The 19,905-nt window shown below is 51.5% G+C and overlaps 2 protein-coding genes across 2 annotated transcripts; both read left to right on the top strand.

Annotated features, from left to right (window-relative positions):
* Positions 1–2,440: 2,440 nt before the first annotated feature.
* LOC104368667 (keratin, type II cytoskeletal 1) lies at positions 2,441–7,762 on the top strand. The gene is made up of 7 exons (XM_042797047.1): positions 2,441–3,090; positions 4,465–4,682; positions 5,727–5,787; positions 6,412–6,507; positions 6,859–7,023; positions 7,105–7,230; positions 7,538–7,762. The coding sequence occupies exons 1-7, from the start codon at positions 2,509–2,511 to the stop codon at positions 7,760–7,762; spliced, it is 1,473 nt and encodes a 490-aa protein (XP_042652981.1). The 5' UTR covers positions 2,441–2,508.
* Positions 7,763–9,513: 1,751 nt separating this feature from the next.
* LOC122153794 (fibroin heavy chain-like) lies at positions 9,514–17,517 on the top strand. The gene is made up of 2 exons (XM_042796890.1): positions 9,514–10,094; positions 12,357–17,517. The coding sequence occupies exons 1-2, from the start codon at positions 9,605–9,607 to the stop codon at positions 17,000–17,002; spliced, it is 5,136 nt and encodes a 1,711-aa protein (XP_042652824.1). The 5' UTR covers positions 9,514–9,604; the 3' UTR covers positions 17,003–17,517.
* The last annotated feature ends 2,388 nt before the right edge of the window (positions 17,518–19,905 follow it).

Below are 19,905 nucleotides of genomic sequence, written 5' to 3' on the forward strand. Positions count from 1 at the left end.
GCTATTTGAATAGCCCCTGAAGACTTCCACTCCTGGTAGATTCTGTGATAACCCATCGCCGTGGTCAAGATGTTGGTTGAACCTGTGGTCCTTTTGGTTCGTGCATGTTGGGAACTGTTTTGCTGCTTCTTTTAAAGGATCAGAGCAGAAGCTAATCCAAGAGCAATGCCGACTCACGGCAGGGAAGAGGAAGGTATCTCAGGAAGCTTCCCTTTCATCTGCAGGAGGCATTGCTGTTTCTGGAGCTGGCTCAACAGGTTCAGGTGTGGCTTGGTCTGTTGTGCCAGGGCTGAGATAGTGCCAGTGATGATCACAACAGCAACCTACACACCATGCTCTGGATCAGGTGGCACGTGGGGTAGGATGGCTGCTCTTCTCATTCAGGGTTTGCAGGAGGCCTTCTCAAGCAGGACACAGCTGCCTCAGAGACCATTGTGGTGGTTCTGTATGGATTGCCACCTGGCTTGCTTCACATAGCGAGTTGATGTATGTATTTAGGGCAATGATTTTAGATAGACTTCTCTCTAACCATTGATCCCCATGGAGCTGGCTTGTTTGATCTGTAGATATTCCCTCCCCTAGGTCATAACACTTCCTTCCAAGATCCATGTGGATGATCTAAAGTATTGCCTGATGCAGCATGCATTGGAATGACCCACTCTCAAAATGGAAAGAGGACGGATGAAGATGAATTGCACCCGAAATGGTACTTCACAAACTCAACAGACAGGTGAACAGCAGTAACCCTTCAGAAATGCTTGTGTATGTTGCTGAGGAATTGTTGGTTAAGGCAAGGAAAAGAGATGTTTTAGCTCAGACCTCACAAGGAAAATCATGGGTCATGTCCACTGAGTCTCACCTCCTCCTGACACGGTCATGTATTGTCCTCCTAGTCTTTACCTGAGCCTACTAATGGCTCCAAGGACACACAGGAGTTTCAGTCTCAGCATTGTCCAGACAATCCTACACAGGATTTTGCAGGAGTGGATAAAGTTCTGAAAGCATCTTACAGCTTGACTGAAATATGGAGTGAAGGAAGACAATTTACATTGGTTTCTCTTGAGATGTACCAGCATCTAGAAACTACTGAGCCCAAGTAAAACAGAATATGAAAGATTTTGTGCAATATCCTAATACTTTGGCAAACCTTACCCAGAAGTATTGAAATGGGCTCCTCCTAATGTTGCATAGGGGACAAAGGGCAGGTGTTCACCCTGTGGAAATTGTTCCACCAGTGCTTTTGGGGACAGTGTATCAGATCTCAGTTGTCTTTTAGAGATATTAGGCGAGGCTGAAGACTCTCCGTGGCATTATCAGCAGCAGGACTTGGCTCCCAAGTGCTTTTTAGTAAGTCCGTGACGATCGAGTCTTGCACTAGAGTGCACTCAGACTGGAAAGATGGAGTCTTTCACCAAGATGAAGAGAGTAAAGAAGGATGGATCAGGCAGATACTCAGTGGGAGAATCTGGGTAGAAAAGTTTGGTCTGTGTTTGATATGCCAGCTATCCAGTGGCACAGCCTTTAAAAAACAACAACCTGCAAACAGGTAGTTTCAGTTCATGGTTTAAGTATTCCCACATGGAAGAGCAGGAGCAGCCAAGAGCAGAAAGTCCAAGAGTCCTAGTGTATGGAAGTGATGGGTCATCTGTTCCCTAAGGTGGCCTTATCTTAATCTTTAATAGTTAAATGTTTGGTTTAATTGATTAAAATTTATCTCAGAGTTTTCTCTTTTCTACTTAAAGCTCTGCATCCAATTATTCAAAGCCAAAATTGACACAGAGATATTCCATTTTTTTTTGTTTTCTAGATGCTATTTCAGCTTTATGATCCAAAGACAGATTTTGTATTTTATTCTTCCATTAGCAAGGAGACCAGATCTCAACATCTTCCCTCTCCCTGCAGTCCTGCAGAAGCAATACTTACTTGTGGGTGGATATACTGGGAATGAGAGGAAGGAGAGAATGGCAGCCTAAGGGAGCAGTAGTCTTTGCTTTCTGTAGTAGGTACTCCTGGTGATGTGGTGAAGCAAGGTGAGCCACCCTGACGTTAATATGAGGACAATATCAAGGCCTTCTGCCTCATGAAATGAAATGCTGAAAGAGGTGGGGAAATTTGGGAGAGAACAAACCATGGTAATATGCATGGATAACTGTGCGAACTGTAATTAATGATGGAAGGCAGGCTAATAAGATAAGGAAATCTTGAGCAGATCTCATGAGTCAAGCAGGATTTGGGGAATTTCACAATTCCTCCATCAGTGTGTGGTGTTTACTCTGACCTCTCTTCAGGCAGCCATTAATTGCTGCCTGATGAACCAAACCCAATAACAACATTAACAGACCTGCTAATTACCACGGAATGGAGACTAACTCCTCCAGAACGTATAAAGGAGAACTTCCATCACCCCCACCAGAGGAGCTGAGGATCCTTCACTCTCATTTCTCCTCCTGTTTTACAACCTTCCCCATCTGCTCTCTTGCCTTCTCTTAACTCTCTGAAAGCAACGCTATGAACCAACATTTCTCCAGATTTGGGGATGGGAACTTCAGTTCTTCTTCTGCTCACTGTGGCACACTGGGTGGTGGGAGAAGTTCATTTACCATAAGCCATCGTGAAGACAACAGAGGAGGAGAACAATTCAGTGGTTATGGGTATGGTTATGGCAGCAGGAGTCTCCACAACCTTGGTGGATTTAGGAATGCTGGTGGAGGCTACGGAGGAGAAGGAAGAGGATATGGGAGATGCCTGGGATTTGGTGGTAGGAGACATCTTGATAGTGGCTTTGGTAGAAGAGGATATTATGTGGGAGCTTTTCAAGGTGGTGAAGCAGGGCTTGGTAGAATGTGTGGAAGTAGCTCAGGCAGGGAGGTACTTGGAGGAGGCCTTGGTAGAAGTGCCTTTGGTGAACAAGGGGTTAGAGAGGGTTTTGGGCAGGCTGGTGCTAGCAGAGGCATTGGGGAGGTCCATGTCAATACCAACCTGCTGAGGCCAATACAAGTACAAGTTGACCCTGAGTTCCAGAGAGTGCGGTCGGATGAGAAAGAGCAGATTAAGTCTCTCAACAACAAATTTGCATCATTCATCGATAAGGTGAGTCCCTGTTCCATTTTTCACTTGTTAACTGGGAAGGGGGAATTATAAGGGGTGCTGCTCTGCCTGTGTGAATCATGGAGACACCTTAATATTGCATCTTCTCCCCCCCCAAATCACAGCATTGGCTAGATTCCCTTGTGCTGGTGCAAAGTTCTTAACAGCTTGCTATAAATGCTGCTGCATGAATCACATTTAGCCCTGGGATAAGTATCTCTGATTTATCTTCTGTGACAGGACAATAACAAACTCCTGGGATGTCACTGACATATTAACTCACTTCTCTCTTGAGGAAAAGGGTTTCTGCATGGCTAGTAATATTCTGGTGCCTGGGAACTGTTGATACTAGCAGGAAAAATGGGTGATGGACTTGGACATCCTTGATATGTTCTTTTTCCGAAGCAAAGCAACATGTTGCATTTATCCAAATTCCAAAACAAATTACTTCTTTGCTTGGAAGGTCCTAGCCTCTTTCAGGTGTCCAGTGGCGCCCACATCTTTCTTCTTTACCTCTTTCTTGGTTTACACTACAATAGTTTCAACTCTCTCTGCAACCTTATCTTCTCTTTCTCACAGACGCAGGAACAAAACAGCCACAAAAACACTTCCACCCACACAGACCTGACATGTGCCTTTGGGTAGTGACATGTGTCTCTGCGTAGGGTGGAAGCTTGTATTATTTATTACACATGAAGACTTAAAGGTTTTTTGTATTACCCTACAGAAAAGGTGTTGGCTACGCACAGAAGTTTTAAGCATGCTTAGTCCTGAAAAATAAGAGCACTTTGACATTTTTTTTTTTTTTTTTTTTTGGGTTGAAAACTTTCTGGATGTCAGCTTCCAGGCTATAACCTTTTCAGTGTCCCAGCCGAAGAGATGTTGTCCCTCTGGTTTCAAAAATACCAGCTCTGCATGTTATAGGTCTTTCTGACCTTCTCTAAGTCAAGGTGTACCTAGGAAGAGTAGTACCATGTGGTCCTCTGAGAGGGGGCTAACGCTTCCCATGTATTTTGGTGTCTAAGGCACTACAGAAACAGTTGAAGTCTCTCTCCACCCTAATCATTCCTCTAAATATAATGCATTTAAGAGATGAAAAGCCAGCGAAGATTTCAATATCAGCCTTGAGAAGCAGCAGTAAGATCATACCCTTCTTATGCAACAGATTGGGAAGAAAGAGGTGTGTCCCCCGTTAGTCTAAGCTTTCTCATGTATTGGTACCATTGGTACTGCAGTTGGTCCCACCTGACAAAACTTCTAGACGTTACGGAGTCAGAAATATTAACTCGAATTTGTTTTGCTGTAGGGGCTAGTGCTGATGTCGGTGTTTCCCCCAGTGCTTTCCAGTGACTGAGACACTTCTGCTTTGCCTTTCAGGTTCAATGTCTTGAGCGGCAGAACCAGGCTCTGATGGCCAAATGGGAACTTCTGCAGCAGCAAAGTACCCGACCGGAGGAGAGTAGAAATATCACCTCTTTCTTCCAATCATACATCAGCAACCTGCAGAGGCAGCTAGAAACGCTCCAGAACCAGAAGGAGCAGCTGGATCCAGAAGCATATAACATGCTTCAGCTTGTTGAAGATTATAAAAATAGGTGAATAATCACAAGTCTGGGAAAGAGCATACTGGAGTTTTCCAAGGCAATGTTATTCATGGTCTGGAATGGCATAGTTTAGCTTCACACCTTCAAAGGTTTTGTAGCTGTTATAGCACTGCTCTGCAGTAGGTTCATTATGGGACTTGACTTGGATGTTGGAAGACTAATGCAGATTTGGTAGAAGCCAGAACAATAAGAGGAAAATCAAAGGTCCTGTAGATCTACCCCACTCTTCTCTCCTCCTGTCCTCCTTCATGCCCTTCCTCCCGCAGGCAATGAGTAACCCAGCACCCCTTGCTCCTGCTGGTAGTTGCGGAGTTGTGGTCAACCTGGACAGTCGGGAGGGGAGGGACAGAGCTTTTCAGTGGGGTCAAGTTGTGAATCTTAAAATCATAGAATCCTAGAATGATTTGTGTTGGGAGGGACCTTAAAGATCATATAGTTCCAACCCTCCTGCCATGGGCAGGGACACCTACCACTAGACCAGGCTGCTCAAAGCTCCATCCCACCTGGCCTTGAACCCTTCCAGGGAGGGGGCAGCCACAGCCACAGCTAATCTAAATCTTCCCCCTATCAGTTTAAAACCATTACCCCTCATCCTATCTTCACCCCGCTGATCAGGAGTCCCTCCCCTCCTTTCCTGTCCCCCCTTTAAGCACTGGGGGGCTGCTCCGAGGTCTTCCTGGACCCTTCTCTTCTCCAGGCTGCACCCCTCAACTCTCTCAGCCTGAAGCTGAGAAGAGTCAGTTCTAGTTTAGCTGCACCCAAAAGATAATATATGACCACAGGTCTGAAATATGGGAAGCTTAGTTCAGAATTACAGGGATGTTAGAACTGATGTGTATCTACCACATTTTGTTGGCTAATTTAGCATATACTTTTGCAGGGGGATTGCAGTTGCTTTTGCAGCTGCCAGAAACTGCAGTTAAATGAAAATTTAGCACATTCCCTTTTTGGATGATTCCCTTTGGTTTCTGATCCACTTGACTGGAAAAGTAAAATAGGCAATGATCTACCTATTTCTTTTATTTGCTGCAACAGATTCGAGGATGAGATCAACAAGCGCGCATCTAAAGAAGAGGAGTTTGTGGAACTTAAAAAGGTGAAGTAATCCAAGACATTGAGCTAAATCAAAACCTAAGAAATAAAGCAATAACCGGATGGTTGCTGAAATTTTGAAAAGCAGAGTCTTTGCTTAACTTCATCTAACTCTCCTCTAACTAAAGACACTGAAAACCTGACTTTTTTGCTACAAGACTAGAGAGTAATAATTTCCTCTAAAGACTGATTCAACCTTTTGTAAAATTAATATCTAAAAAGTTCTGGTCTTTCTCTATTCAATCAGTCACAACCTAGGTGAGACATCGTTATTAGGGGTTAAATAATATCTACAGATTGCTTAGATAGGAGAATAGAAAATTTAGACAACTTTTTATTAGAAGAATTAATGAAATCTGTTTCTACATTTTACATTTTTTCCAGGAACGCATTTATTGCCACAGCTATTTTGCTTATTTCCAAGACATTCTTTTCTTCTTAGAGTTGAAAACTTTGCCTTTGTTCCAATTGATTCTCAAGTGAAAGCTGAGATTCATGGGCCATTATTTGACTCCAGAAATGGAGGCTTCAAAGAAATGTACCAAGTATTGCAAGAATTGTACTTCAGTGGAGAGATTGCCATCAAAGAAATACAAATATGTCTATGGCTTTTTTTTTTTTTTTACAGGAACTGGACAGTGCCTACATGGGAAAAATGGAGTTTGATATTCGAGTGGAAATACTGAGGCAGGAGCTTGAGTTCCTCAGATGCTTACATGAAGCTGTGAGTATAATTCTCAGATTAAGAATTTACCCTCAGGTCTTGAAGGACATGTATCTTTTGGAGGTTAATGGAAATTTCACCTGAACAGGACTTTGTAATGTAGAGAGTGGATTATTCTTGGCCATTGAAATTATAAAGTCCTTTTTAATCTGTGAGTGAAAAGGGGGGTCTGGTGTGTCATGAAGGCTGGAAGAGACACCTGAAAATTAAAACTGATGGTGGAACCATAGGACCTGGGGGATGCAGGTAGGGAAGTTCCAGTGGGTTACTGGCTAGAGGGTGCCATTACTTGTAACACAACCTTGACTGCTCACGTGAACTGTTAAATCCAAAATCTTGTTTTTCTTGCAGGAGCTGTCCCAGATGCAAACAGTAGTTGGCAACACCAACATAATTCTGTCCATGGACAACCACAGAGAGCTGAACATGGATGGCATCATTGAGGAAGTCAGGCAGGAGTATGAGACAATTGCTCAGAGAAGCAAAGCTGAAGTAGATGCCATGTATCAGGGCAGGGTGAGTAGACATCAGGATAGAGAGGCAAGTCTGCTCAGTAATAAGTAACCAAAAATGTCTGTTCTCTTCTCTGCACCTCAGTACCAGGACCTTCAGAACATGTGGATAAATCAACGTGAGCAACTGAGGAACAGTTATCAGGAAATCCAGGAACTTACCAGGCAAATCCAAAGATTGCAACCAGAAATTGAAATTGCAAGGAAAAAGGTAAAGCTGATGCTTTCCAACATGACTAAACTATTTAAATCACTTTTGCATGGGGACCCAGTGCAGCATAATGTATCCTGTCCTTTGGAGGCAAACCTAGAGATGATGTTTTCTCTTCAAAATGAAGCAGATTTAGATTTTGGCTGTCTACATTGGGATTTAATTTGGGTTAATTTACCCAGTCTAAAGTATCTTCTGAGTTCTGTCATCAAGGCAGGTCTTTTAATTTCCAAGAAAAGCCAGAAAGGTTTGAAAATCACAGTCCTGTGGAAGGGAAATGGACACATTCTGTTTGTGTCTTCTGCAGAATGCCAGCCTGCAAGAAACCATTAATGATGCTGAGCAGCGTGGGAGCTCTGCTATCAAAGATGGCCAGCAAAAGCTTCAGGAGTTGGAAAATGTCCTGCAGCAGGCCAAAGATGATCTTGCTCGCCTTCTTCATGATTATCAGGAGCTCCTGAATGTGAAATTGGCCTTGGATATAGAAATTGCCATGTATAGATCACTCCTTGAGGAGGAGGAGACCAGGTAGGTACAAACGATTCATCCTGGATAGAAGCACCTGTAAAAAACAGCGTGTCCCATTCTTCGATCTATCACTTAGCTCTCCAGGATGAATTGCTTTCTGGAAGGAGGGACCTCTTTCATTGCCTTACTGATAGAGCCTAGCCTGACTTGTACTTCTATTGGATGCATTATCTCAATGTCTCTTCTCCCCCATAGGATACAGGAGGGCTCACCAGCCACAATCTGTAAGTATTTCAAGGATTTCTTTGCTTTTTTAAGAGCACTGTTGCCATTTTCTTGTCTGTGGTGCTTAACACCTACCAGCAGAACAACCTAACTTAGTTCCCATCTTAATTTCCTAGGGCAATGAAGGAAACAGTAGTCTCTTGTAAGCGTGTGTGTGAACGCATGTCCATATGCATTAATATGTCAGCACTGAGCTACTGACTTTGGAACTTAATGGCTAATTTCAACCAAATTTGTAGAAAGCAGGAAACACTTCACTTAATCTCTAGGTCTATGTGGTGCATATGAGAACTGAAGGCAAAAAAATCTAGTCCAAAATTTGGTGGAAATAGGAGGCCAAACGAAAGAGAGAGGAATACATACTATTTGCCATCACAAAGGAAGGGGTGCACAGAATGTTCATGTAAAGATAAAGATATGAGTCATGTTAAAGCCAGAAAGAAATGAGAATTTAATTCATAGGTACATCTGCTACTGAAGATCCTTGTTGCCCCTTTTAAAAGATACGACTATGACCATTAGAGTAGGTGCAAAGGTGGCCATAAATAAGTCCTTATAACAGATGTGCTTTTGGGTGAAAAGAATAAGGTGGATATTTCCATTTCTTGCAGGTGTCATTGACCACAATGCGAGTGCTACTGGAGTCTTTGGAGTAGGATCTGGAGAACTGAAAATCGGGAAACGGGGGTTAAGCTCTGGTAGTGACAGCAAGAACAGAAGGAGAGGGTTGATATCAGGAGGAGAAAAAGTTGGAAGCTCTAGTAGATGGGGTCAGAGCTCTGGCAGTGGTGGATCCATCTGTGGAGGAGGAGGGGGATCATGGTCTGGAGGTGGGGGAACTTCAGGAAGTGGAGGCTCCAACACTGGAGGTGACCACAGTTCTGGAGGTTGGGGATCCGTTTCTGGTGGTGGTGGGTCCATCAAAGGAGGAGAAGAATGCTCTGGGTCTGGAGGTGGTGGAAGCTTGGGCAGTGGAAGCTCCATTTCGGGAGGTGGACACAGCTCAGGAGGTTGGGGATCCAGAATTGGGGGCTGTGGTTCCAGCAGTAGAGGTGGAGGAGGAGGAGGCTCAGGGTCTGGAGGTTGTGGAAGCTCGGGCAGTGGAGGCTCCATGTCTGGAGGTGGCAGCAGCTCAGGAGGTTGGGGATCCGGCTCTGGCAGTGGTAGATGCAGTCCCCACAGTGGAGGGCTGAGCTCTGGAGGTGGCAGCAGCTCTGGCAGGAGAGGATCCATCTCTGGAGGTGGTGGAGGCGGAGGAAGCTCTGGTCATGGAGGTTGGAGCTCTGGTGGTGGCGTCTGCAGCAGTGGAGGAGGAGGAGGAGGCTTGGGGTCTGGAGGTGGTGGAAGCTCAGGCAGTGGAGGCTCCATGTCTGGAGGTGGCCACAGCTCTGGAGGTTGGGGATCCGGCTCAGGCAGTGGTAGTTGCAGTCCCCACGGTGGAGGGCTGAGCTCTGGAGGTGGCAGCAGTTCTGGCAGGAGAGGGTCCATCTCTGGAAGTGGTGGAGGCAGAGGAAGCTCTGGTCATGGAGGCTGGAGCTCTGGTGGTGGTGGCTCCAGCAGTGGAGGAGGAGGAGGAGGCTCGGGGTCTGGAGGTGGTGGAAGCTCAGGCAGTGGAGGCTCCATGTCTGGAGGTGGCCACAGCTCTGGAGGTTGGGGATCCGGCTCAGGCAGTGGTAGTTGCAGTCCCCACGGTGGAGGGCTGAGCTCTGGAGGTGGCAGCAGCTCTGGCAGGAGAGGATCCATCTCTGGAGGTGGTGGAGGAGGAGGAAGCTCTGGTCATGGAGGCTGGAGCTCTGGTGGTGGTGGCTCCAGCAGTGGAGGAGGAGGAGGAGGCTCGGGGTCTGGAGGTGGTGGAAGCTCAGGCAGTGGAGGCTCCATGTCTGGAGGTGGCCACAGCTCAGGAGGTTGGGGATCCGGCTCTGGCAGTGGTAGTTGCAGTACCCACGGTGGAGGGATGAGCTCTGGAGGTGGCAGCAGCTCTGGCAGGAGAGGATCCATCTCTGGAGGTGGTGGAGGCGGAGGAAGCTCTGGTCATGGAGGCTGGAGCTCTGGTGGTGGTGGCTCCAGCAGTGGAGGAGGAGGAGGAGGCTCGGGGTCTGGAGGTGGTGGAAGTTCGGGCAGTGGAGGCTCCATGTCTGGAGGTGGCCACAGCTCTGGAGGTTGGGGATCCGGCTCTGGCAGTGGTAGATGCAGTCCCCACGGTGGAGGGCTGAGCTCTGGAGGTGGCAGCAGCTCTGGCAGGAGAGGGTCCATCTCTGGAGGTGGTGGAGGAGGAGGAAGCTCTGGTCATGGAGGCTGGAGCTCTGGTGGTGGTGGCTCCAGCAGTGGAGGAGGAGGAGGAGGCTCGGGGTCTGGAGGTGGTGGAAGTTCGGGCAGTGGAGGCTCCATGTCTGGAGGTGGCCACAGCTCTGGAGGTTGGGGATCCGGCTCTGGCAGTGGTAGATGCAGTCCCCACAGTGGAGGGATGAGCTCTGGAGGTGGCAGCAGCTCTGGCAGGAGAGGGTCCATCTCTGGAGGTGGTGGAGGAGGAGGAAGCTCTGGTCATGGAGGCTGGAGCTCTGGTGGTGGTGGCTCCAGCAGTGGAGGAGGAGGCTTGGGGTCTGGAGGTGGTGGAAGTTCGGGCAGTGGAGGCTCCATGTCTGGAGGTGGCCACAGCTCTGGAGTTTGGGGATCCGGCTCTGGCAGTGGTAGATGCAGTCCCCACGGTGGAGGGCTGAGCTCTGGAGGTGGCAGCAGCTCTGGCAGGAGAGGGTCCATCTCTGGAAGTGGTGGAGGCGGAGGAAGCTCTGGTCATGGAGGCTGGAGCTCTGGTGGTGGTGGCTCCAGCAGTGGAGGAGGAGGAGGAGGCTCGGGGTCTGGAGGTGGTGGAAGCTCAGGCAGTGGAGGCTCCATGTCTGGAGGTGGCCACAGCTCTGGAGGTTGGGGATCCGGCTCAGGCAGTGGTAGTTGCAGTCCCCACGGTGGAGGGCTGAGCTCTGGAGGTGGCAGCAGCTCTGGCAGGAGAGGATCCATCTCTGGAGGTGGTGGAGGAGGAGGAAGCTCTGGTCATGGAGGCTGGAGCTCTGGTGGTGGTGGCTCCAGCAGTGGAGGAGGAGGAGGAGGCTCGGGGTCTGGAGGTGGTGGAAGCTCAGGCAGTGGAGGCTCCATGTCTGGAGGTGGCCACAGCTCAGGAGGTTGGGGATCCGGCTCTGGCAGTGGTAGTTGCAGTACCCACGGTGGAGGGATGAGCTCTGGAGGTGGCAGCAGCTCTGGCAGGAGAGGATCCATCTCTGGAGGTGGTGGAGGCGGAGGAAGCTCTGGTCATGGAGGCTGGAGCTCTGGTGGTGGTGGCTCCAGCAGTGGAGGAGGAGGAGGAGGCTCGGGGTCTGGAGGTGGTGGAAGTTCGGGCAGTGGAGGCTCCATGTCTGGAGGTGGCCACAGCTCTGGAGTTTGGGGATCCGGCTCTGGCAGTGGTAGATGCAGTCCCCACGGTGGAGGGCTGAGCTCTGGAGGTGGCAGCAGCTCTGGCAGGAGAGGGTCCATCTCTGGAGGTGGTGGAGGTGGAGGAAGCTCTGGTCATGGAGGCTGGAGCTCTGGTGGTGGTGGCTCCAGCAGTGGAGGAGGAGGAGGAGGCTCGGGGTCTGGAAGTGGTGGAAGTTCGGGCAGTGGAGGCTCCATGTCTGGAGGTGGCCACAGCTCTGGAGGTTGGGGATCCGGCTCTGGCAGTGGTAGATGCAGTCCCCACGGTGGAGGGCTGAGCTCTGGAGGTGGCAGCAGCTCTGGCAGGAGAGGGTCCATCTCTGGAGGTGGTGGAGGCGGAGGAAGCTCTGGTCATGGAGGCTGGAGCTCTGGTGGTGGTGGCTCCAGCAGTGGAGGAGGAGGAGGAGGCTCGGGGTCTGGAGGTGGTGGAAGTTCGGGCAGTGGAGGCTCCATGTCTGGAGGTGGCCACAGCTCTGGAGGTTGGGGATCCGGCTCTGGCAGTGGTAGATGCAGTCCCCACGGTGGAGGGCTGAGCTCTGGAGGTGGCAGCAGCTCTGGCAGGAGAGGGTCCATCTCTGGAGGTGGTGGAGGCGGAGGAAGCTCTGGTCATGGAGGCTGGAGCTCTGGTGGTGGTGGCTCCAGCAGTGGAGGAGGAGGAGGAGGCTCGGGGTCTGGAGGTGGTGGAAGCTCAGGCAGTGGAGGCTCCATGTCTGGAGGTGGCCACAGCTCTGGAGGTTGGGGATCCGGCTCAGGCAGTGGTAGTTGCAGTCCCCACGGTGGAGGGATGAGCTCTGGAGGTGGCAGCAGCTCTGGCAGGAGAGGATCCATCTCTGGAGGTGGTGGAGGAGGAGGAAGCTCTGGTCATGGAGGTTGGAGCTCTGGTGGTGGTGGCTCCAGCAGTGGAGGAGGAGGAGGCTCGGGCAGTGGAGGCTCCATGTCTGGAGGTGGCAGCAGCTCTGGAGGTTGGGGATCCGGCTCTGGCAGTGGTAGTTGCAGTCCCCATGGTGGAGGGCTGAGCTCTGGAGGTGGCAGCAGTTCTGGCAGGAGAGGGTCCATCTCTGGAAGTGGTGGAGGCGGAGGAAGCTCTGGTCATGGAGGCTGGAGCTCTGGTGGTGGTGGCTCCAGCAGTGGAGGAGGAGGAGGAGGCTCGGGGTCTGGAGGTGGTGGAAGCTCAGGCAGTGGAGGCTCCATGTCTGGAGGTGGCCACAGCTCTGGAGGTTGGGGATCCGGCTCAGGCAGTGGTAGTTGCAGTCCCCACGGTGGAGGGATGAGCTCTGGAGGTGGCAGCAGCTCTGGCAGGAGAGGATCCATCTCTGGAGGTGGTGGAGGAGGAGGAAGCTCTGGTCATGGAGGCTGGAGCTCTGGTGGTGGTGGCTCCAGCAGTGGAGGAGGAGGAGGCTCGGGCAGTGGAGGCTCCATGTCTGGAGGTGGCCACAGCTCTGGAGGTTGGGGATCCGGCTCTGGCAGTGGTAGATGCAGTCCCCACGGTGGAGGGATGAGCTCTGGAGGTGGCAGCAGCTCTGGCAGGAGAGGGTCCATCTCTGGAGGTGGTGGAGGAGGAGGAAGCTCTGGTCATGGAGGTTGGAGCTCTGGTGGTGGTGGCTCCAGCAGTGGAGGAGGAGGAGGCTCGGGCAGTGGAGGCTCCATGTCTGGAGGTGGCAGCAGCTCTGGAGGTTGGGGATCCAGCTCTGGCAGTGGTAGTTGCAGTCCCCACGGTGGAGGGCTGAGCTCTGGAGGTGGCAGCAGTTCTGGCAGGAGAGGGTCCATCTCTGGAAGTGGTGGAGGCGGAGGAAGCTCTGGTCATGGAGGCTGGAGCTCTGGTGGTGGTGGCTCCAGCAGTGGAGGAGGAGGAGGCTCGGGCAGTGGAGGCTCCATGTCTGGAGGTGGCAGCAGCTCTGGAGGTTGGGGATCCAGCTCTGGCAGTGGTAGTTGCAGTCCCCACGGTGGAGGGCTGAGCTCTGGAGGTGGCAGCAGTTCTGGCAGGAGAGGGTCCATCTCTGGAGGTGGTGGAGGAGGAGGAAGCTCTGGTCATGGAGGCTGGAGCTCTGGTGGTGGCGGCTCCAGCAGTGGAGGAGGAGGAGGAGGCTTGGGGTCTGGAGGTGGTGGAAGCTCAGGCAGTGGAGGCTCCATGTCCGGAGGTGGCAGCAGCTCTGGAGGTTGGGGATCCAGCTCTGGCAGTGGTAGATGCAGTCCCCACGGTGGAGGGCTGAGCTCTGGAGGTGGCAGCAGCTCTGGCAGGAGAGGGTCCATCTCTGGAGGTGGTGGAGGAGGAGGAAGCTCTGGTCATGGAGGCTGGAGCTCTGGTGGTGGTGGCTCCAGCAGTGGAGGAGGAGGAGGCTCGGGCAGTGGAGGCTCCATGTCTGGAGGTGGCAGCAGCTCTGGAGGTTGGGGATCCGGCTCTGGCAGTGGTAGTTGCAGTCCCCACAGTGGAGGGCTGAGCTCTGGAGGTGGCAGCAGCTCTGGCAGGAGAGGGTCCATCTCTGGAGGTGGTGGAGGAGGAGGAAGCTCTGGTCATGGAGGCTGGAGCTCTGGTGGTGGTGGCTCCAGCAGTGGAGGAGGAGGAGGAGGCTCGGGGTCTGGAGGTGGTGGAAGTTCGGGCAGTGGAGGCTCCATGTCTGGAGGTGGCCACAGCTCTGGAGGTTGGGGATCCGGCTCTGGCAGTGGTAGTTGCAGTCCCCACAGTGGAGGGCTGAGCTCTGGAGGTGGCAGCAGCTCTGGCAGGAGAGGGTCCATCTCTGGAGGTGGTGGAGGCGGAGGAAGCTCTGGTCATGGAGGTTGGAGCTCTGGTGGTGGCGTCTGCAGCAGTGGAGGAGGAGGAGGAGGCTTGGGGTCTGGACGTGGTGGAAGCTCAGGCAGTGGAGGCTCCATGTCTGGAGGTGGCAGCAGCTCTGGAGGTTGGGGATCCGGCTCTGGCAGTGGTAGTTGCAGTCCCCACAGTGGAGGGCTGAGCTCTGGAGGTGGCAGCAGTTCTGGCAGGAGAGGGTCCATCTCTGGAGGTGGTGGAGGCGGAGGAAGCTCTGGTCATGGAGGCTGGAGCTCTGGTGGTGGTGGCTCCAGCAGTGGAGGAGGAGGAGGAGGCTCGGGGTCTGGAGGCGGTGGAAGTTCGGGCAGTGGAGGCTCCATGTCTGGAGGTGGCCACAGCTCAGGAGGTTGGGGATCCGGCTCTGGCAGTGGTAGATACAGTCCCCATGGTGGAGGGCTGAGCTCTGGAGGTGGCAGCAGCTCTGGCAGGAGAGGGTCCATCTCTGGAGGTGGTGGAGGCGGAGGAAGCTCTGGTCATGGAGGCTGGAGCTCTGGTGGTGGTGGCTCCAGCAGTGGAGGAGGAGGAGGAGGTTCGGGCAGTGGAGGCTCCATGTCTGGAGGTGGCCACAGCTCTGGAGGTTGGGGATCCAGCTCTGGCAGTGGTAGTTGCAGTCCCCACGGTGGAGGGATGAGCTCTGGAGGTGGCAGCAGCTCTGGCAGGAGAGGGTCCATCTCTGGAGGTGGTGGAGGCGGAGGAAGCTCTGGTCATGGAGGCTGGAGCTCTGGTGGTGGTGGCTCCAGCAGTGGAGGAGGAGGAGGCTTGGGCAGTGGAGGCTCCATGTCTGGAGGTGGCAGCAGCTCTGGAGGTTGGGGATCCAGCTCTGGCAGTGGTAGTTGCAGTCCCCACGGTGGAGGGCTGAGCTCTGGAGGTGGCAGCAGTTCTGGCAGGAGAGGGTCCATCTCTGGAGGTGGTGGAGGAGGAGGAAGCTCTGGTCATGGAGGCTGGAGCTCTGGTGGTGGCGGCTCCAGCAGTGGAGGAGGAGGAGGAGGCTTGGGGTCTGGAGGTGGTGGAAGCTCAGGCAGTGGAGGCTCCATGTCCGGAGGTGGCAGCAGCTCTGGAGGTTGGGGATCCAGCTCTGGCAGTGGTAGATGCAGTCCCCACGGTGGAGGGATGAGCTCTGGAGGTGGCAGCAGCTCTGGCAGGAGAGGGTCCATCTCTGGAGGTGGTGGAGGAGGAGGAAGCTCTGGTCATGGAGGCTGGAGCTCTGGTGGTGGTGGCTCCAGCAGTGGAGGAGGAGGAGGCTCGGGCAGTGGAGGCTCCATGTCCGGAGGTGGCCACAGCTCTGGAGGTTGGGGATCCGGCTCTGGCAGTGGTAGTTGCAGTCCCCACGGTGGAGGGCTGAGCTCTGGAGGTGGCAGCAGCTCTGGCAGGAGAGGATCCATCTCTGGAGGTGGTGGAGGAGGAGGAAGCTCTGGTCATGGAGGCTGGAGCTCTGGTGGTGGTGGCTCCAGCAGTGGAGGAGGAGGCTTGGGGTCTGGAGGTGGTGGAAGTTCGGGCAGTGGAGGCTCCATGTCTGGAGGTGGCCACAGCTCTGGAGGTTGGGGATCCGGCTCTGGCAGTGGTAGATGCAGTCCCCACGGTGGAGGGCTGAGCTCTGGAGGTGGCAGCAGCTCTGGCAGGAGAGGGTCCATCTCTGGAGGTGGTGGAGGTGGAGGAAGCTCTGGTCATGGAGGTTGGAGCTCTGGTGGTGGCGGCTCCAGCAGTGGAGGAGGAGGAGGAGGCTCGGGGTCTGGAGGTGCTGGAAGCTCAGGCAGTGGAGGCTCCATGTCCGGAGGTGGCAGCAGCTCTGGAGGTTGGGGATCCAGCTCTGGCAGTGGTAGATGCAGTCCCCACGGTGGAGGGCTGAGCTCTGGAGGTGGCAGCAGCTCTGGCAGGAGAGGGTCCATCTCTGGAGGTGGTGGAGGAGGAGGAAGCTCTGGTCATGGAGGCTGGAGCTCTGGTGGTGGTGGCTCCAGCAGTGGAGGAGGAGGAGGCTCGGGCAGTGGAGGCTCCATGTCCGGAGGTGGCCACAGCTCTGGAGGTTGGGGATCCGGCTCTGGCAGTGGTAGTTGCAGTCCCCACGGTGGAGGGCTGAGCTCTGGAGGTGGCAGCAGCTCTGGCAGGAGAGGATCCATCTCTGGAGGTGGTGGAGGAGGAGGAAGCTCTGGTCATGGAGGCTGGAGCTCTGGTGGTGGTGGCTCCAGCAGTGGAGGAGGAGGCTTGGGGTCTGGAGGTGGTGGAAGTTCGGGCAGTGGAGGCTCCATGTCTGGAGGTGGCCACAGCTCTGGAGGTTGGGGATCCGGCTCTGGCAGTGGTAGATGCAGTCCCCACGGTGGAGGGCTGAGCTCTGGAGGTGGCAGCAGCTCTGGCAGGAGAGGGTCCATCTCTGGAGGTGGTGGAGGTGGAGGAAGCTCTGGTCATGGAGGTTGGAGCTCTGGTGGTGGTGGCTCCAGCAGTGGAGGAGGAGGAGGAGGCTTGGGGTCTGGAGGTGGTGGAAGTTCGGGCAGTGGAGGCTCCATGTCTGGAGGTGGCCACAGCTCTGGAGGTTGGGGATCCGGCTCTGGCAGTGGTAGATGCAGTCCCCACGGTGGAGGGCTGAGCTCTGGAGGTGGCAGCAGCTCTGGCAGGAGAGGGTCCATCTCTAGAGGTGGTGGAGCAGGAGGAATGTCCATCTGTGGTGGTGGAGATTCGAGCTGTGATATTATCTCTAGTCCTGGCAATGTAGGTTATTGCTCTGCTGATGTGTCTGTCCCTGAATTGGAAGGGGTATATGAATGAGGGAGCTGTGAATTCCATTTTTACAGACCTGGTGAGACCTGTGAAGAATGCAGGTCTGAAGGAGTGTAGTGTTCTGGGACTGGTGTTTATACTTCTCTTTGTGGAAATGACTCAATTTCTTCTGGACATCCTTCCCAGAAGTAACATTTGCATTCAAAATCCTGCCAGTTGGAATGATGGCAGTATCCTCTGTATTCGTAGCAAGGGTAGCTTCCATGCCCACCATGAAACCGTCTCTGGTTCATGTCACCATTACTCTGAACACGTCCTAGAACATCCTGCACTCTCTTCTCCCTGCACAGCCATCTCCTGAATTACCCAACCACACACCTCTGTCTTATGACAATATTGTGACAGTTGCTATTGTTTCCTTATGCTTTCTCTGAGTTCATCTCAGGCTTTTTGGATCCTTTGTCTTTGGCAACTAAAATCTTGAAACCCTGTCTGTTGTGTGTGTATTGGTCTATGGGAGGGTACAACTCTGACATGTATGATGAGATTATTTGAAAAAACTCTTTAAATATATGGACCAATTTATTGAGACCTGAACCAACCTGAAGAAAAAAAATCTGTGAAGAAATGGAAGAAGGTATTCACAAAAGACTTTTAGGGGGTAGGTGAGGGGACAGACGCTGAACATCTGCTGTGAAAATTAGTTTCAGGGTACAAGTCCTGTTGGCTTAATCTGGACAGTCAAGCAGGACACATGTCTACATCTCAGTTCCACCATTTCCTCCAGGAGTCACACATTAAATAACCAAGGGACAGATCGAATTGTCTGTGTAAATTTTGTTAGCATTGCAGTTGCAGATAAAGAAAGGTGCAGAAAGTCTATGAAGAACAACATCTCCTTACCTCACTTCTAGTCCCATTTTTCCCTCCGGAGTTCCAAATCAAAGTTGGATGGGATGTATCCAAGTAAGCCTTTTTTGGCCAACATCTTATTCAGTGGTCACTTCTATGCAGAGAAAGCAAGATGTTTTCTAAATTTCTCACAGAACTTCCTTGAAGTCCAATCAAAAGTTCTAATGAAGAGCAGAGCAGCTGAGATTACTGGGAAAGTTTGTTCAAAATCTCAGTGCAACTGTGTCACCTTAATTTAACAACACTCCACTTTGATAACTGAAGTGTCACAATCCCATCAGGAATATTTCATGCTTTTATCCTAGTTGGAAGGAAAATAGGATTCTCTTAATTGCTTTTCAAAGAAATCCAACTATGAAGAGTCCTGGGGGTGGCAGCCAGTTGGGAGCGTGATACTCAGCGTGGTGGGAAATCTGTGGAGAGCCATTTACAAATGGCTGTAGAGCCATGAAAGCAACTGGAGAAGGTTCAAAGGGAGCCACAAAGGTCTAAATCAAACTTTTATAGAATAGTCTGGAAGCAGTTATGAGTACCCTGCATGTGGGGAGGTCTAGACACTATATTTCAGTTAAAACTAGGTTATCACAGACCTCATCAAATGCAGAAAGCTCTATGCAAGCTGTTAAGCAGTCGGCTGTGGTAGCGAAATCTGGAGATTGTATTAGCAAACCCTGTTGAGATAAGCCTGTGTTTTCATCTGCACTGGCTTGTGTCCCACAAATTTGGCGTGTGGGTGGTGTGAGTCTACTTTTGTTTGCAAAATGCCAGGGAGAGCTACCCTCCAACAGCTGAGAGTTTATTCACCCTGTTAATGGCTGCTTCTGCATCACTCACTGAAACAGTTCAGTTCTTCAGTAATAAATAAGCTGCATCATCACAACCCCATGTCTTATCTAAGAGATTAGGCAAGACTTTTCAATCAAGACAAAGCCTTCCTCCTTACAATAGAAAGTGGAAGCCGTGAAAGGTAATTCTGCATACTATCAAGCATTGTTGGCCTTTAGTTTCACTAAAATTAATTATGTACACAGGGTGCCTAGAACTCCTCATCTCTAATCAGAAGAAATAAAGAATTAATATGAACACTCTGGTCAGGTCTGTGGGGTTTTTATTGATCTGTTTTCTAGTGTGAAAGGTCAAAAAGGAAGAAGGGAGAGTCAATGGAGAGAAATAGGCACTTCTGGAGGGAATTCAAAAGACCTAATTTGTGCATCTACCATAGTGCAGGGTGAATCACCCGCTGGATATCAGACAGACCATCTGTTTCAGTTGACTCTAACAGGAGCCGAAGAGATCAGCTTAGAAGGGAGTTTGCTAACTCCCAACTCGTACGAGGGGCTTGATCAGCATCTCCACCAAGTTGTTTTAAGTACTATTTACACACCGGTAGTACATGGCCTTAAGCGCTAGGCTAATTTAGTGAAGGAATGGTTTGGAAGCGTATATCAAAACCTGTTCTGCTTGTCAGCTAAGCTATAATCATATCTCCAGTTTCTGGAGATGAGTCTTCTGGCACCTTCTTCCATATGAAGCTATCCATTTTTAAGTAGGAGTGAAAATTCTGGCTCAGGATTTCAGTTGTCTAAAAATATAATATTTTTTAAATGATTATTTATTGCTGTTCCTTTCCTTCAGCAGTTATGTGGTCCAACTCCTGCTAGTATCTGTAAGGAGCTCGTGTATTTGGCTCTGATAAGACTTAAGGCCAAGTTTCAAATCTTTGGACCATACAGATTTGAGATGGGATGATCAAGCTGATGATGTTCTTTCCCCCACGACAGCACATGCAAAGTGTAGGAAGTGTCTAAAAGAGGTTCAATGTCAGTGCGTATAAGGATATATCCACTGCTCGTTTCTCATTGACTCAACGCTAGGTTGCATATGTCAACTAGATATTGCCCATACGTTTTTGATGGAAAATGTCACAAGATAGACTACCTAAGGCTGTGCCCAGAGACATTTTGATTTTTGAGGTTCAGGGGCTGAGCTGAAGTAGTGAAAAGGAGAAGATGGTCATAAAATGGGACCTTCAGATTAAT

The sequence above is a fragment of the Tyto alba genome, unplaced genomic scaffold (assembly GCF_018691265.1).
Source record: "Tyto alba isolate M040663 unplaced genomic scaffold, T.alba_DEE_v4.0 Super-Scaffold_23, whole genome shotgun sequence".
Lineage (NCBI taxonomy): Eukaryota > Metazoa > Chordata > Aves > Strigiformes > Tytonidae > Tyto > Tyto alba.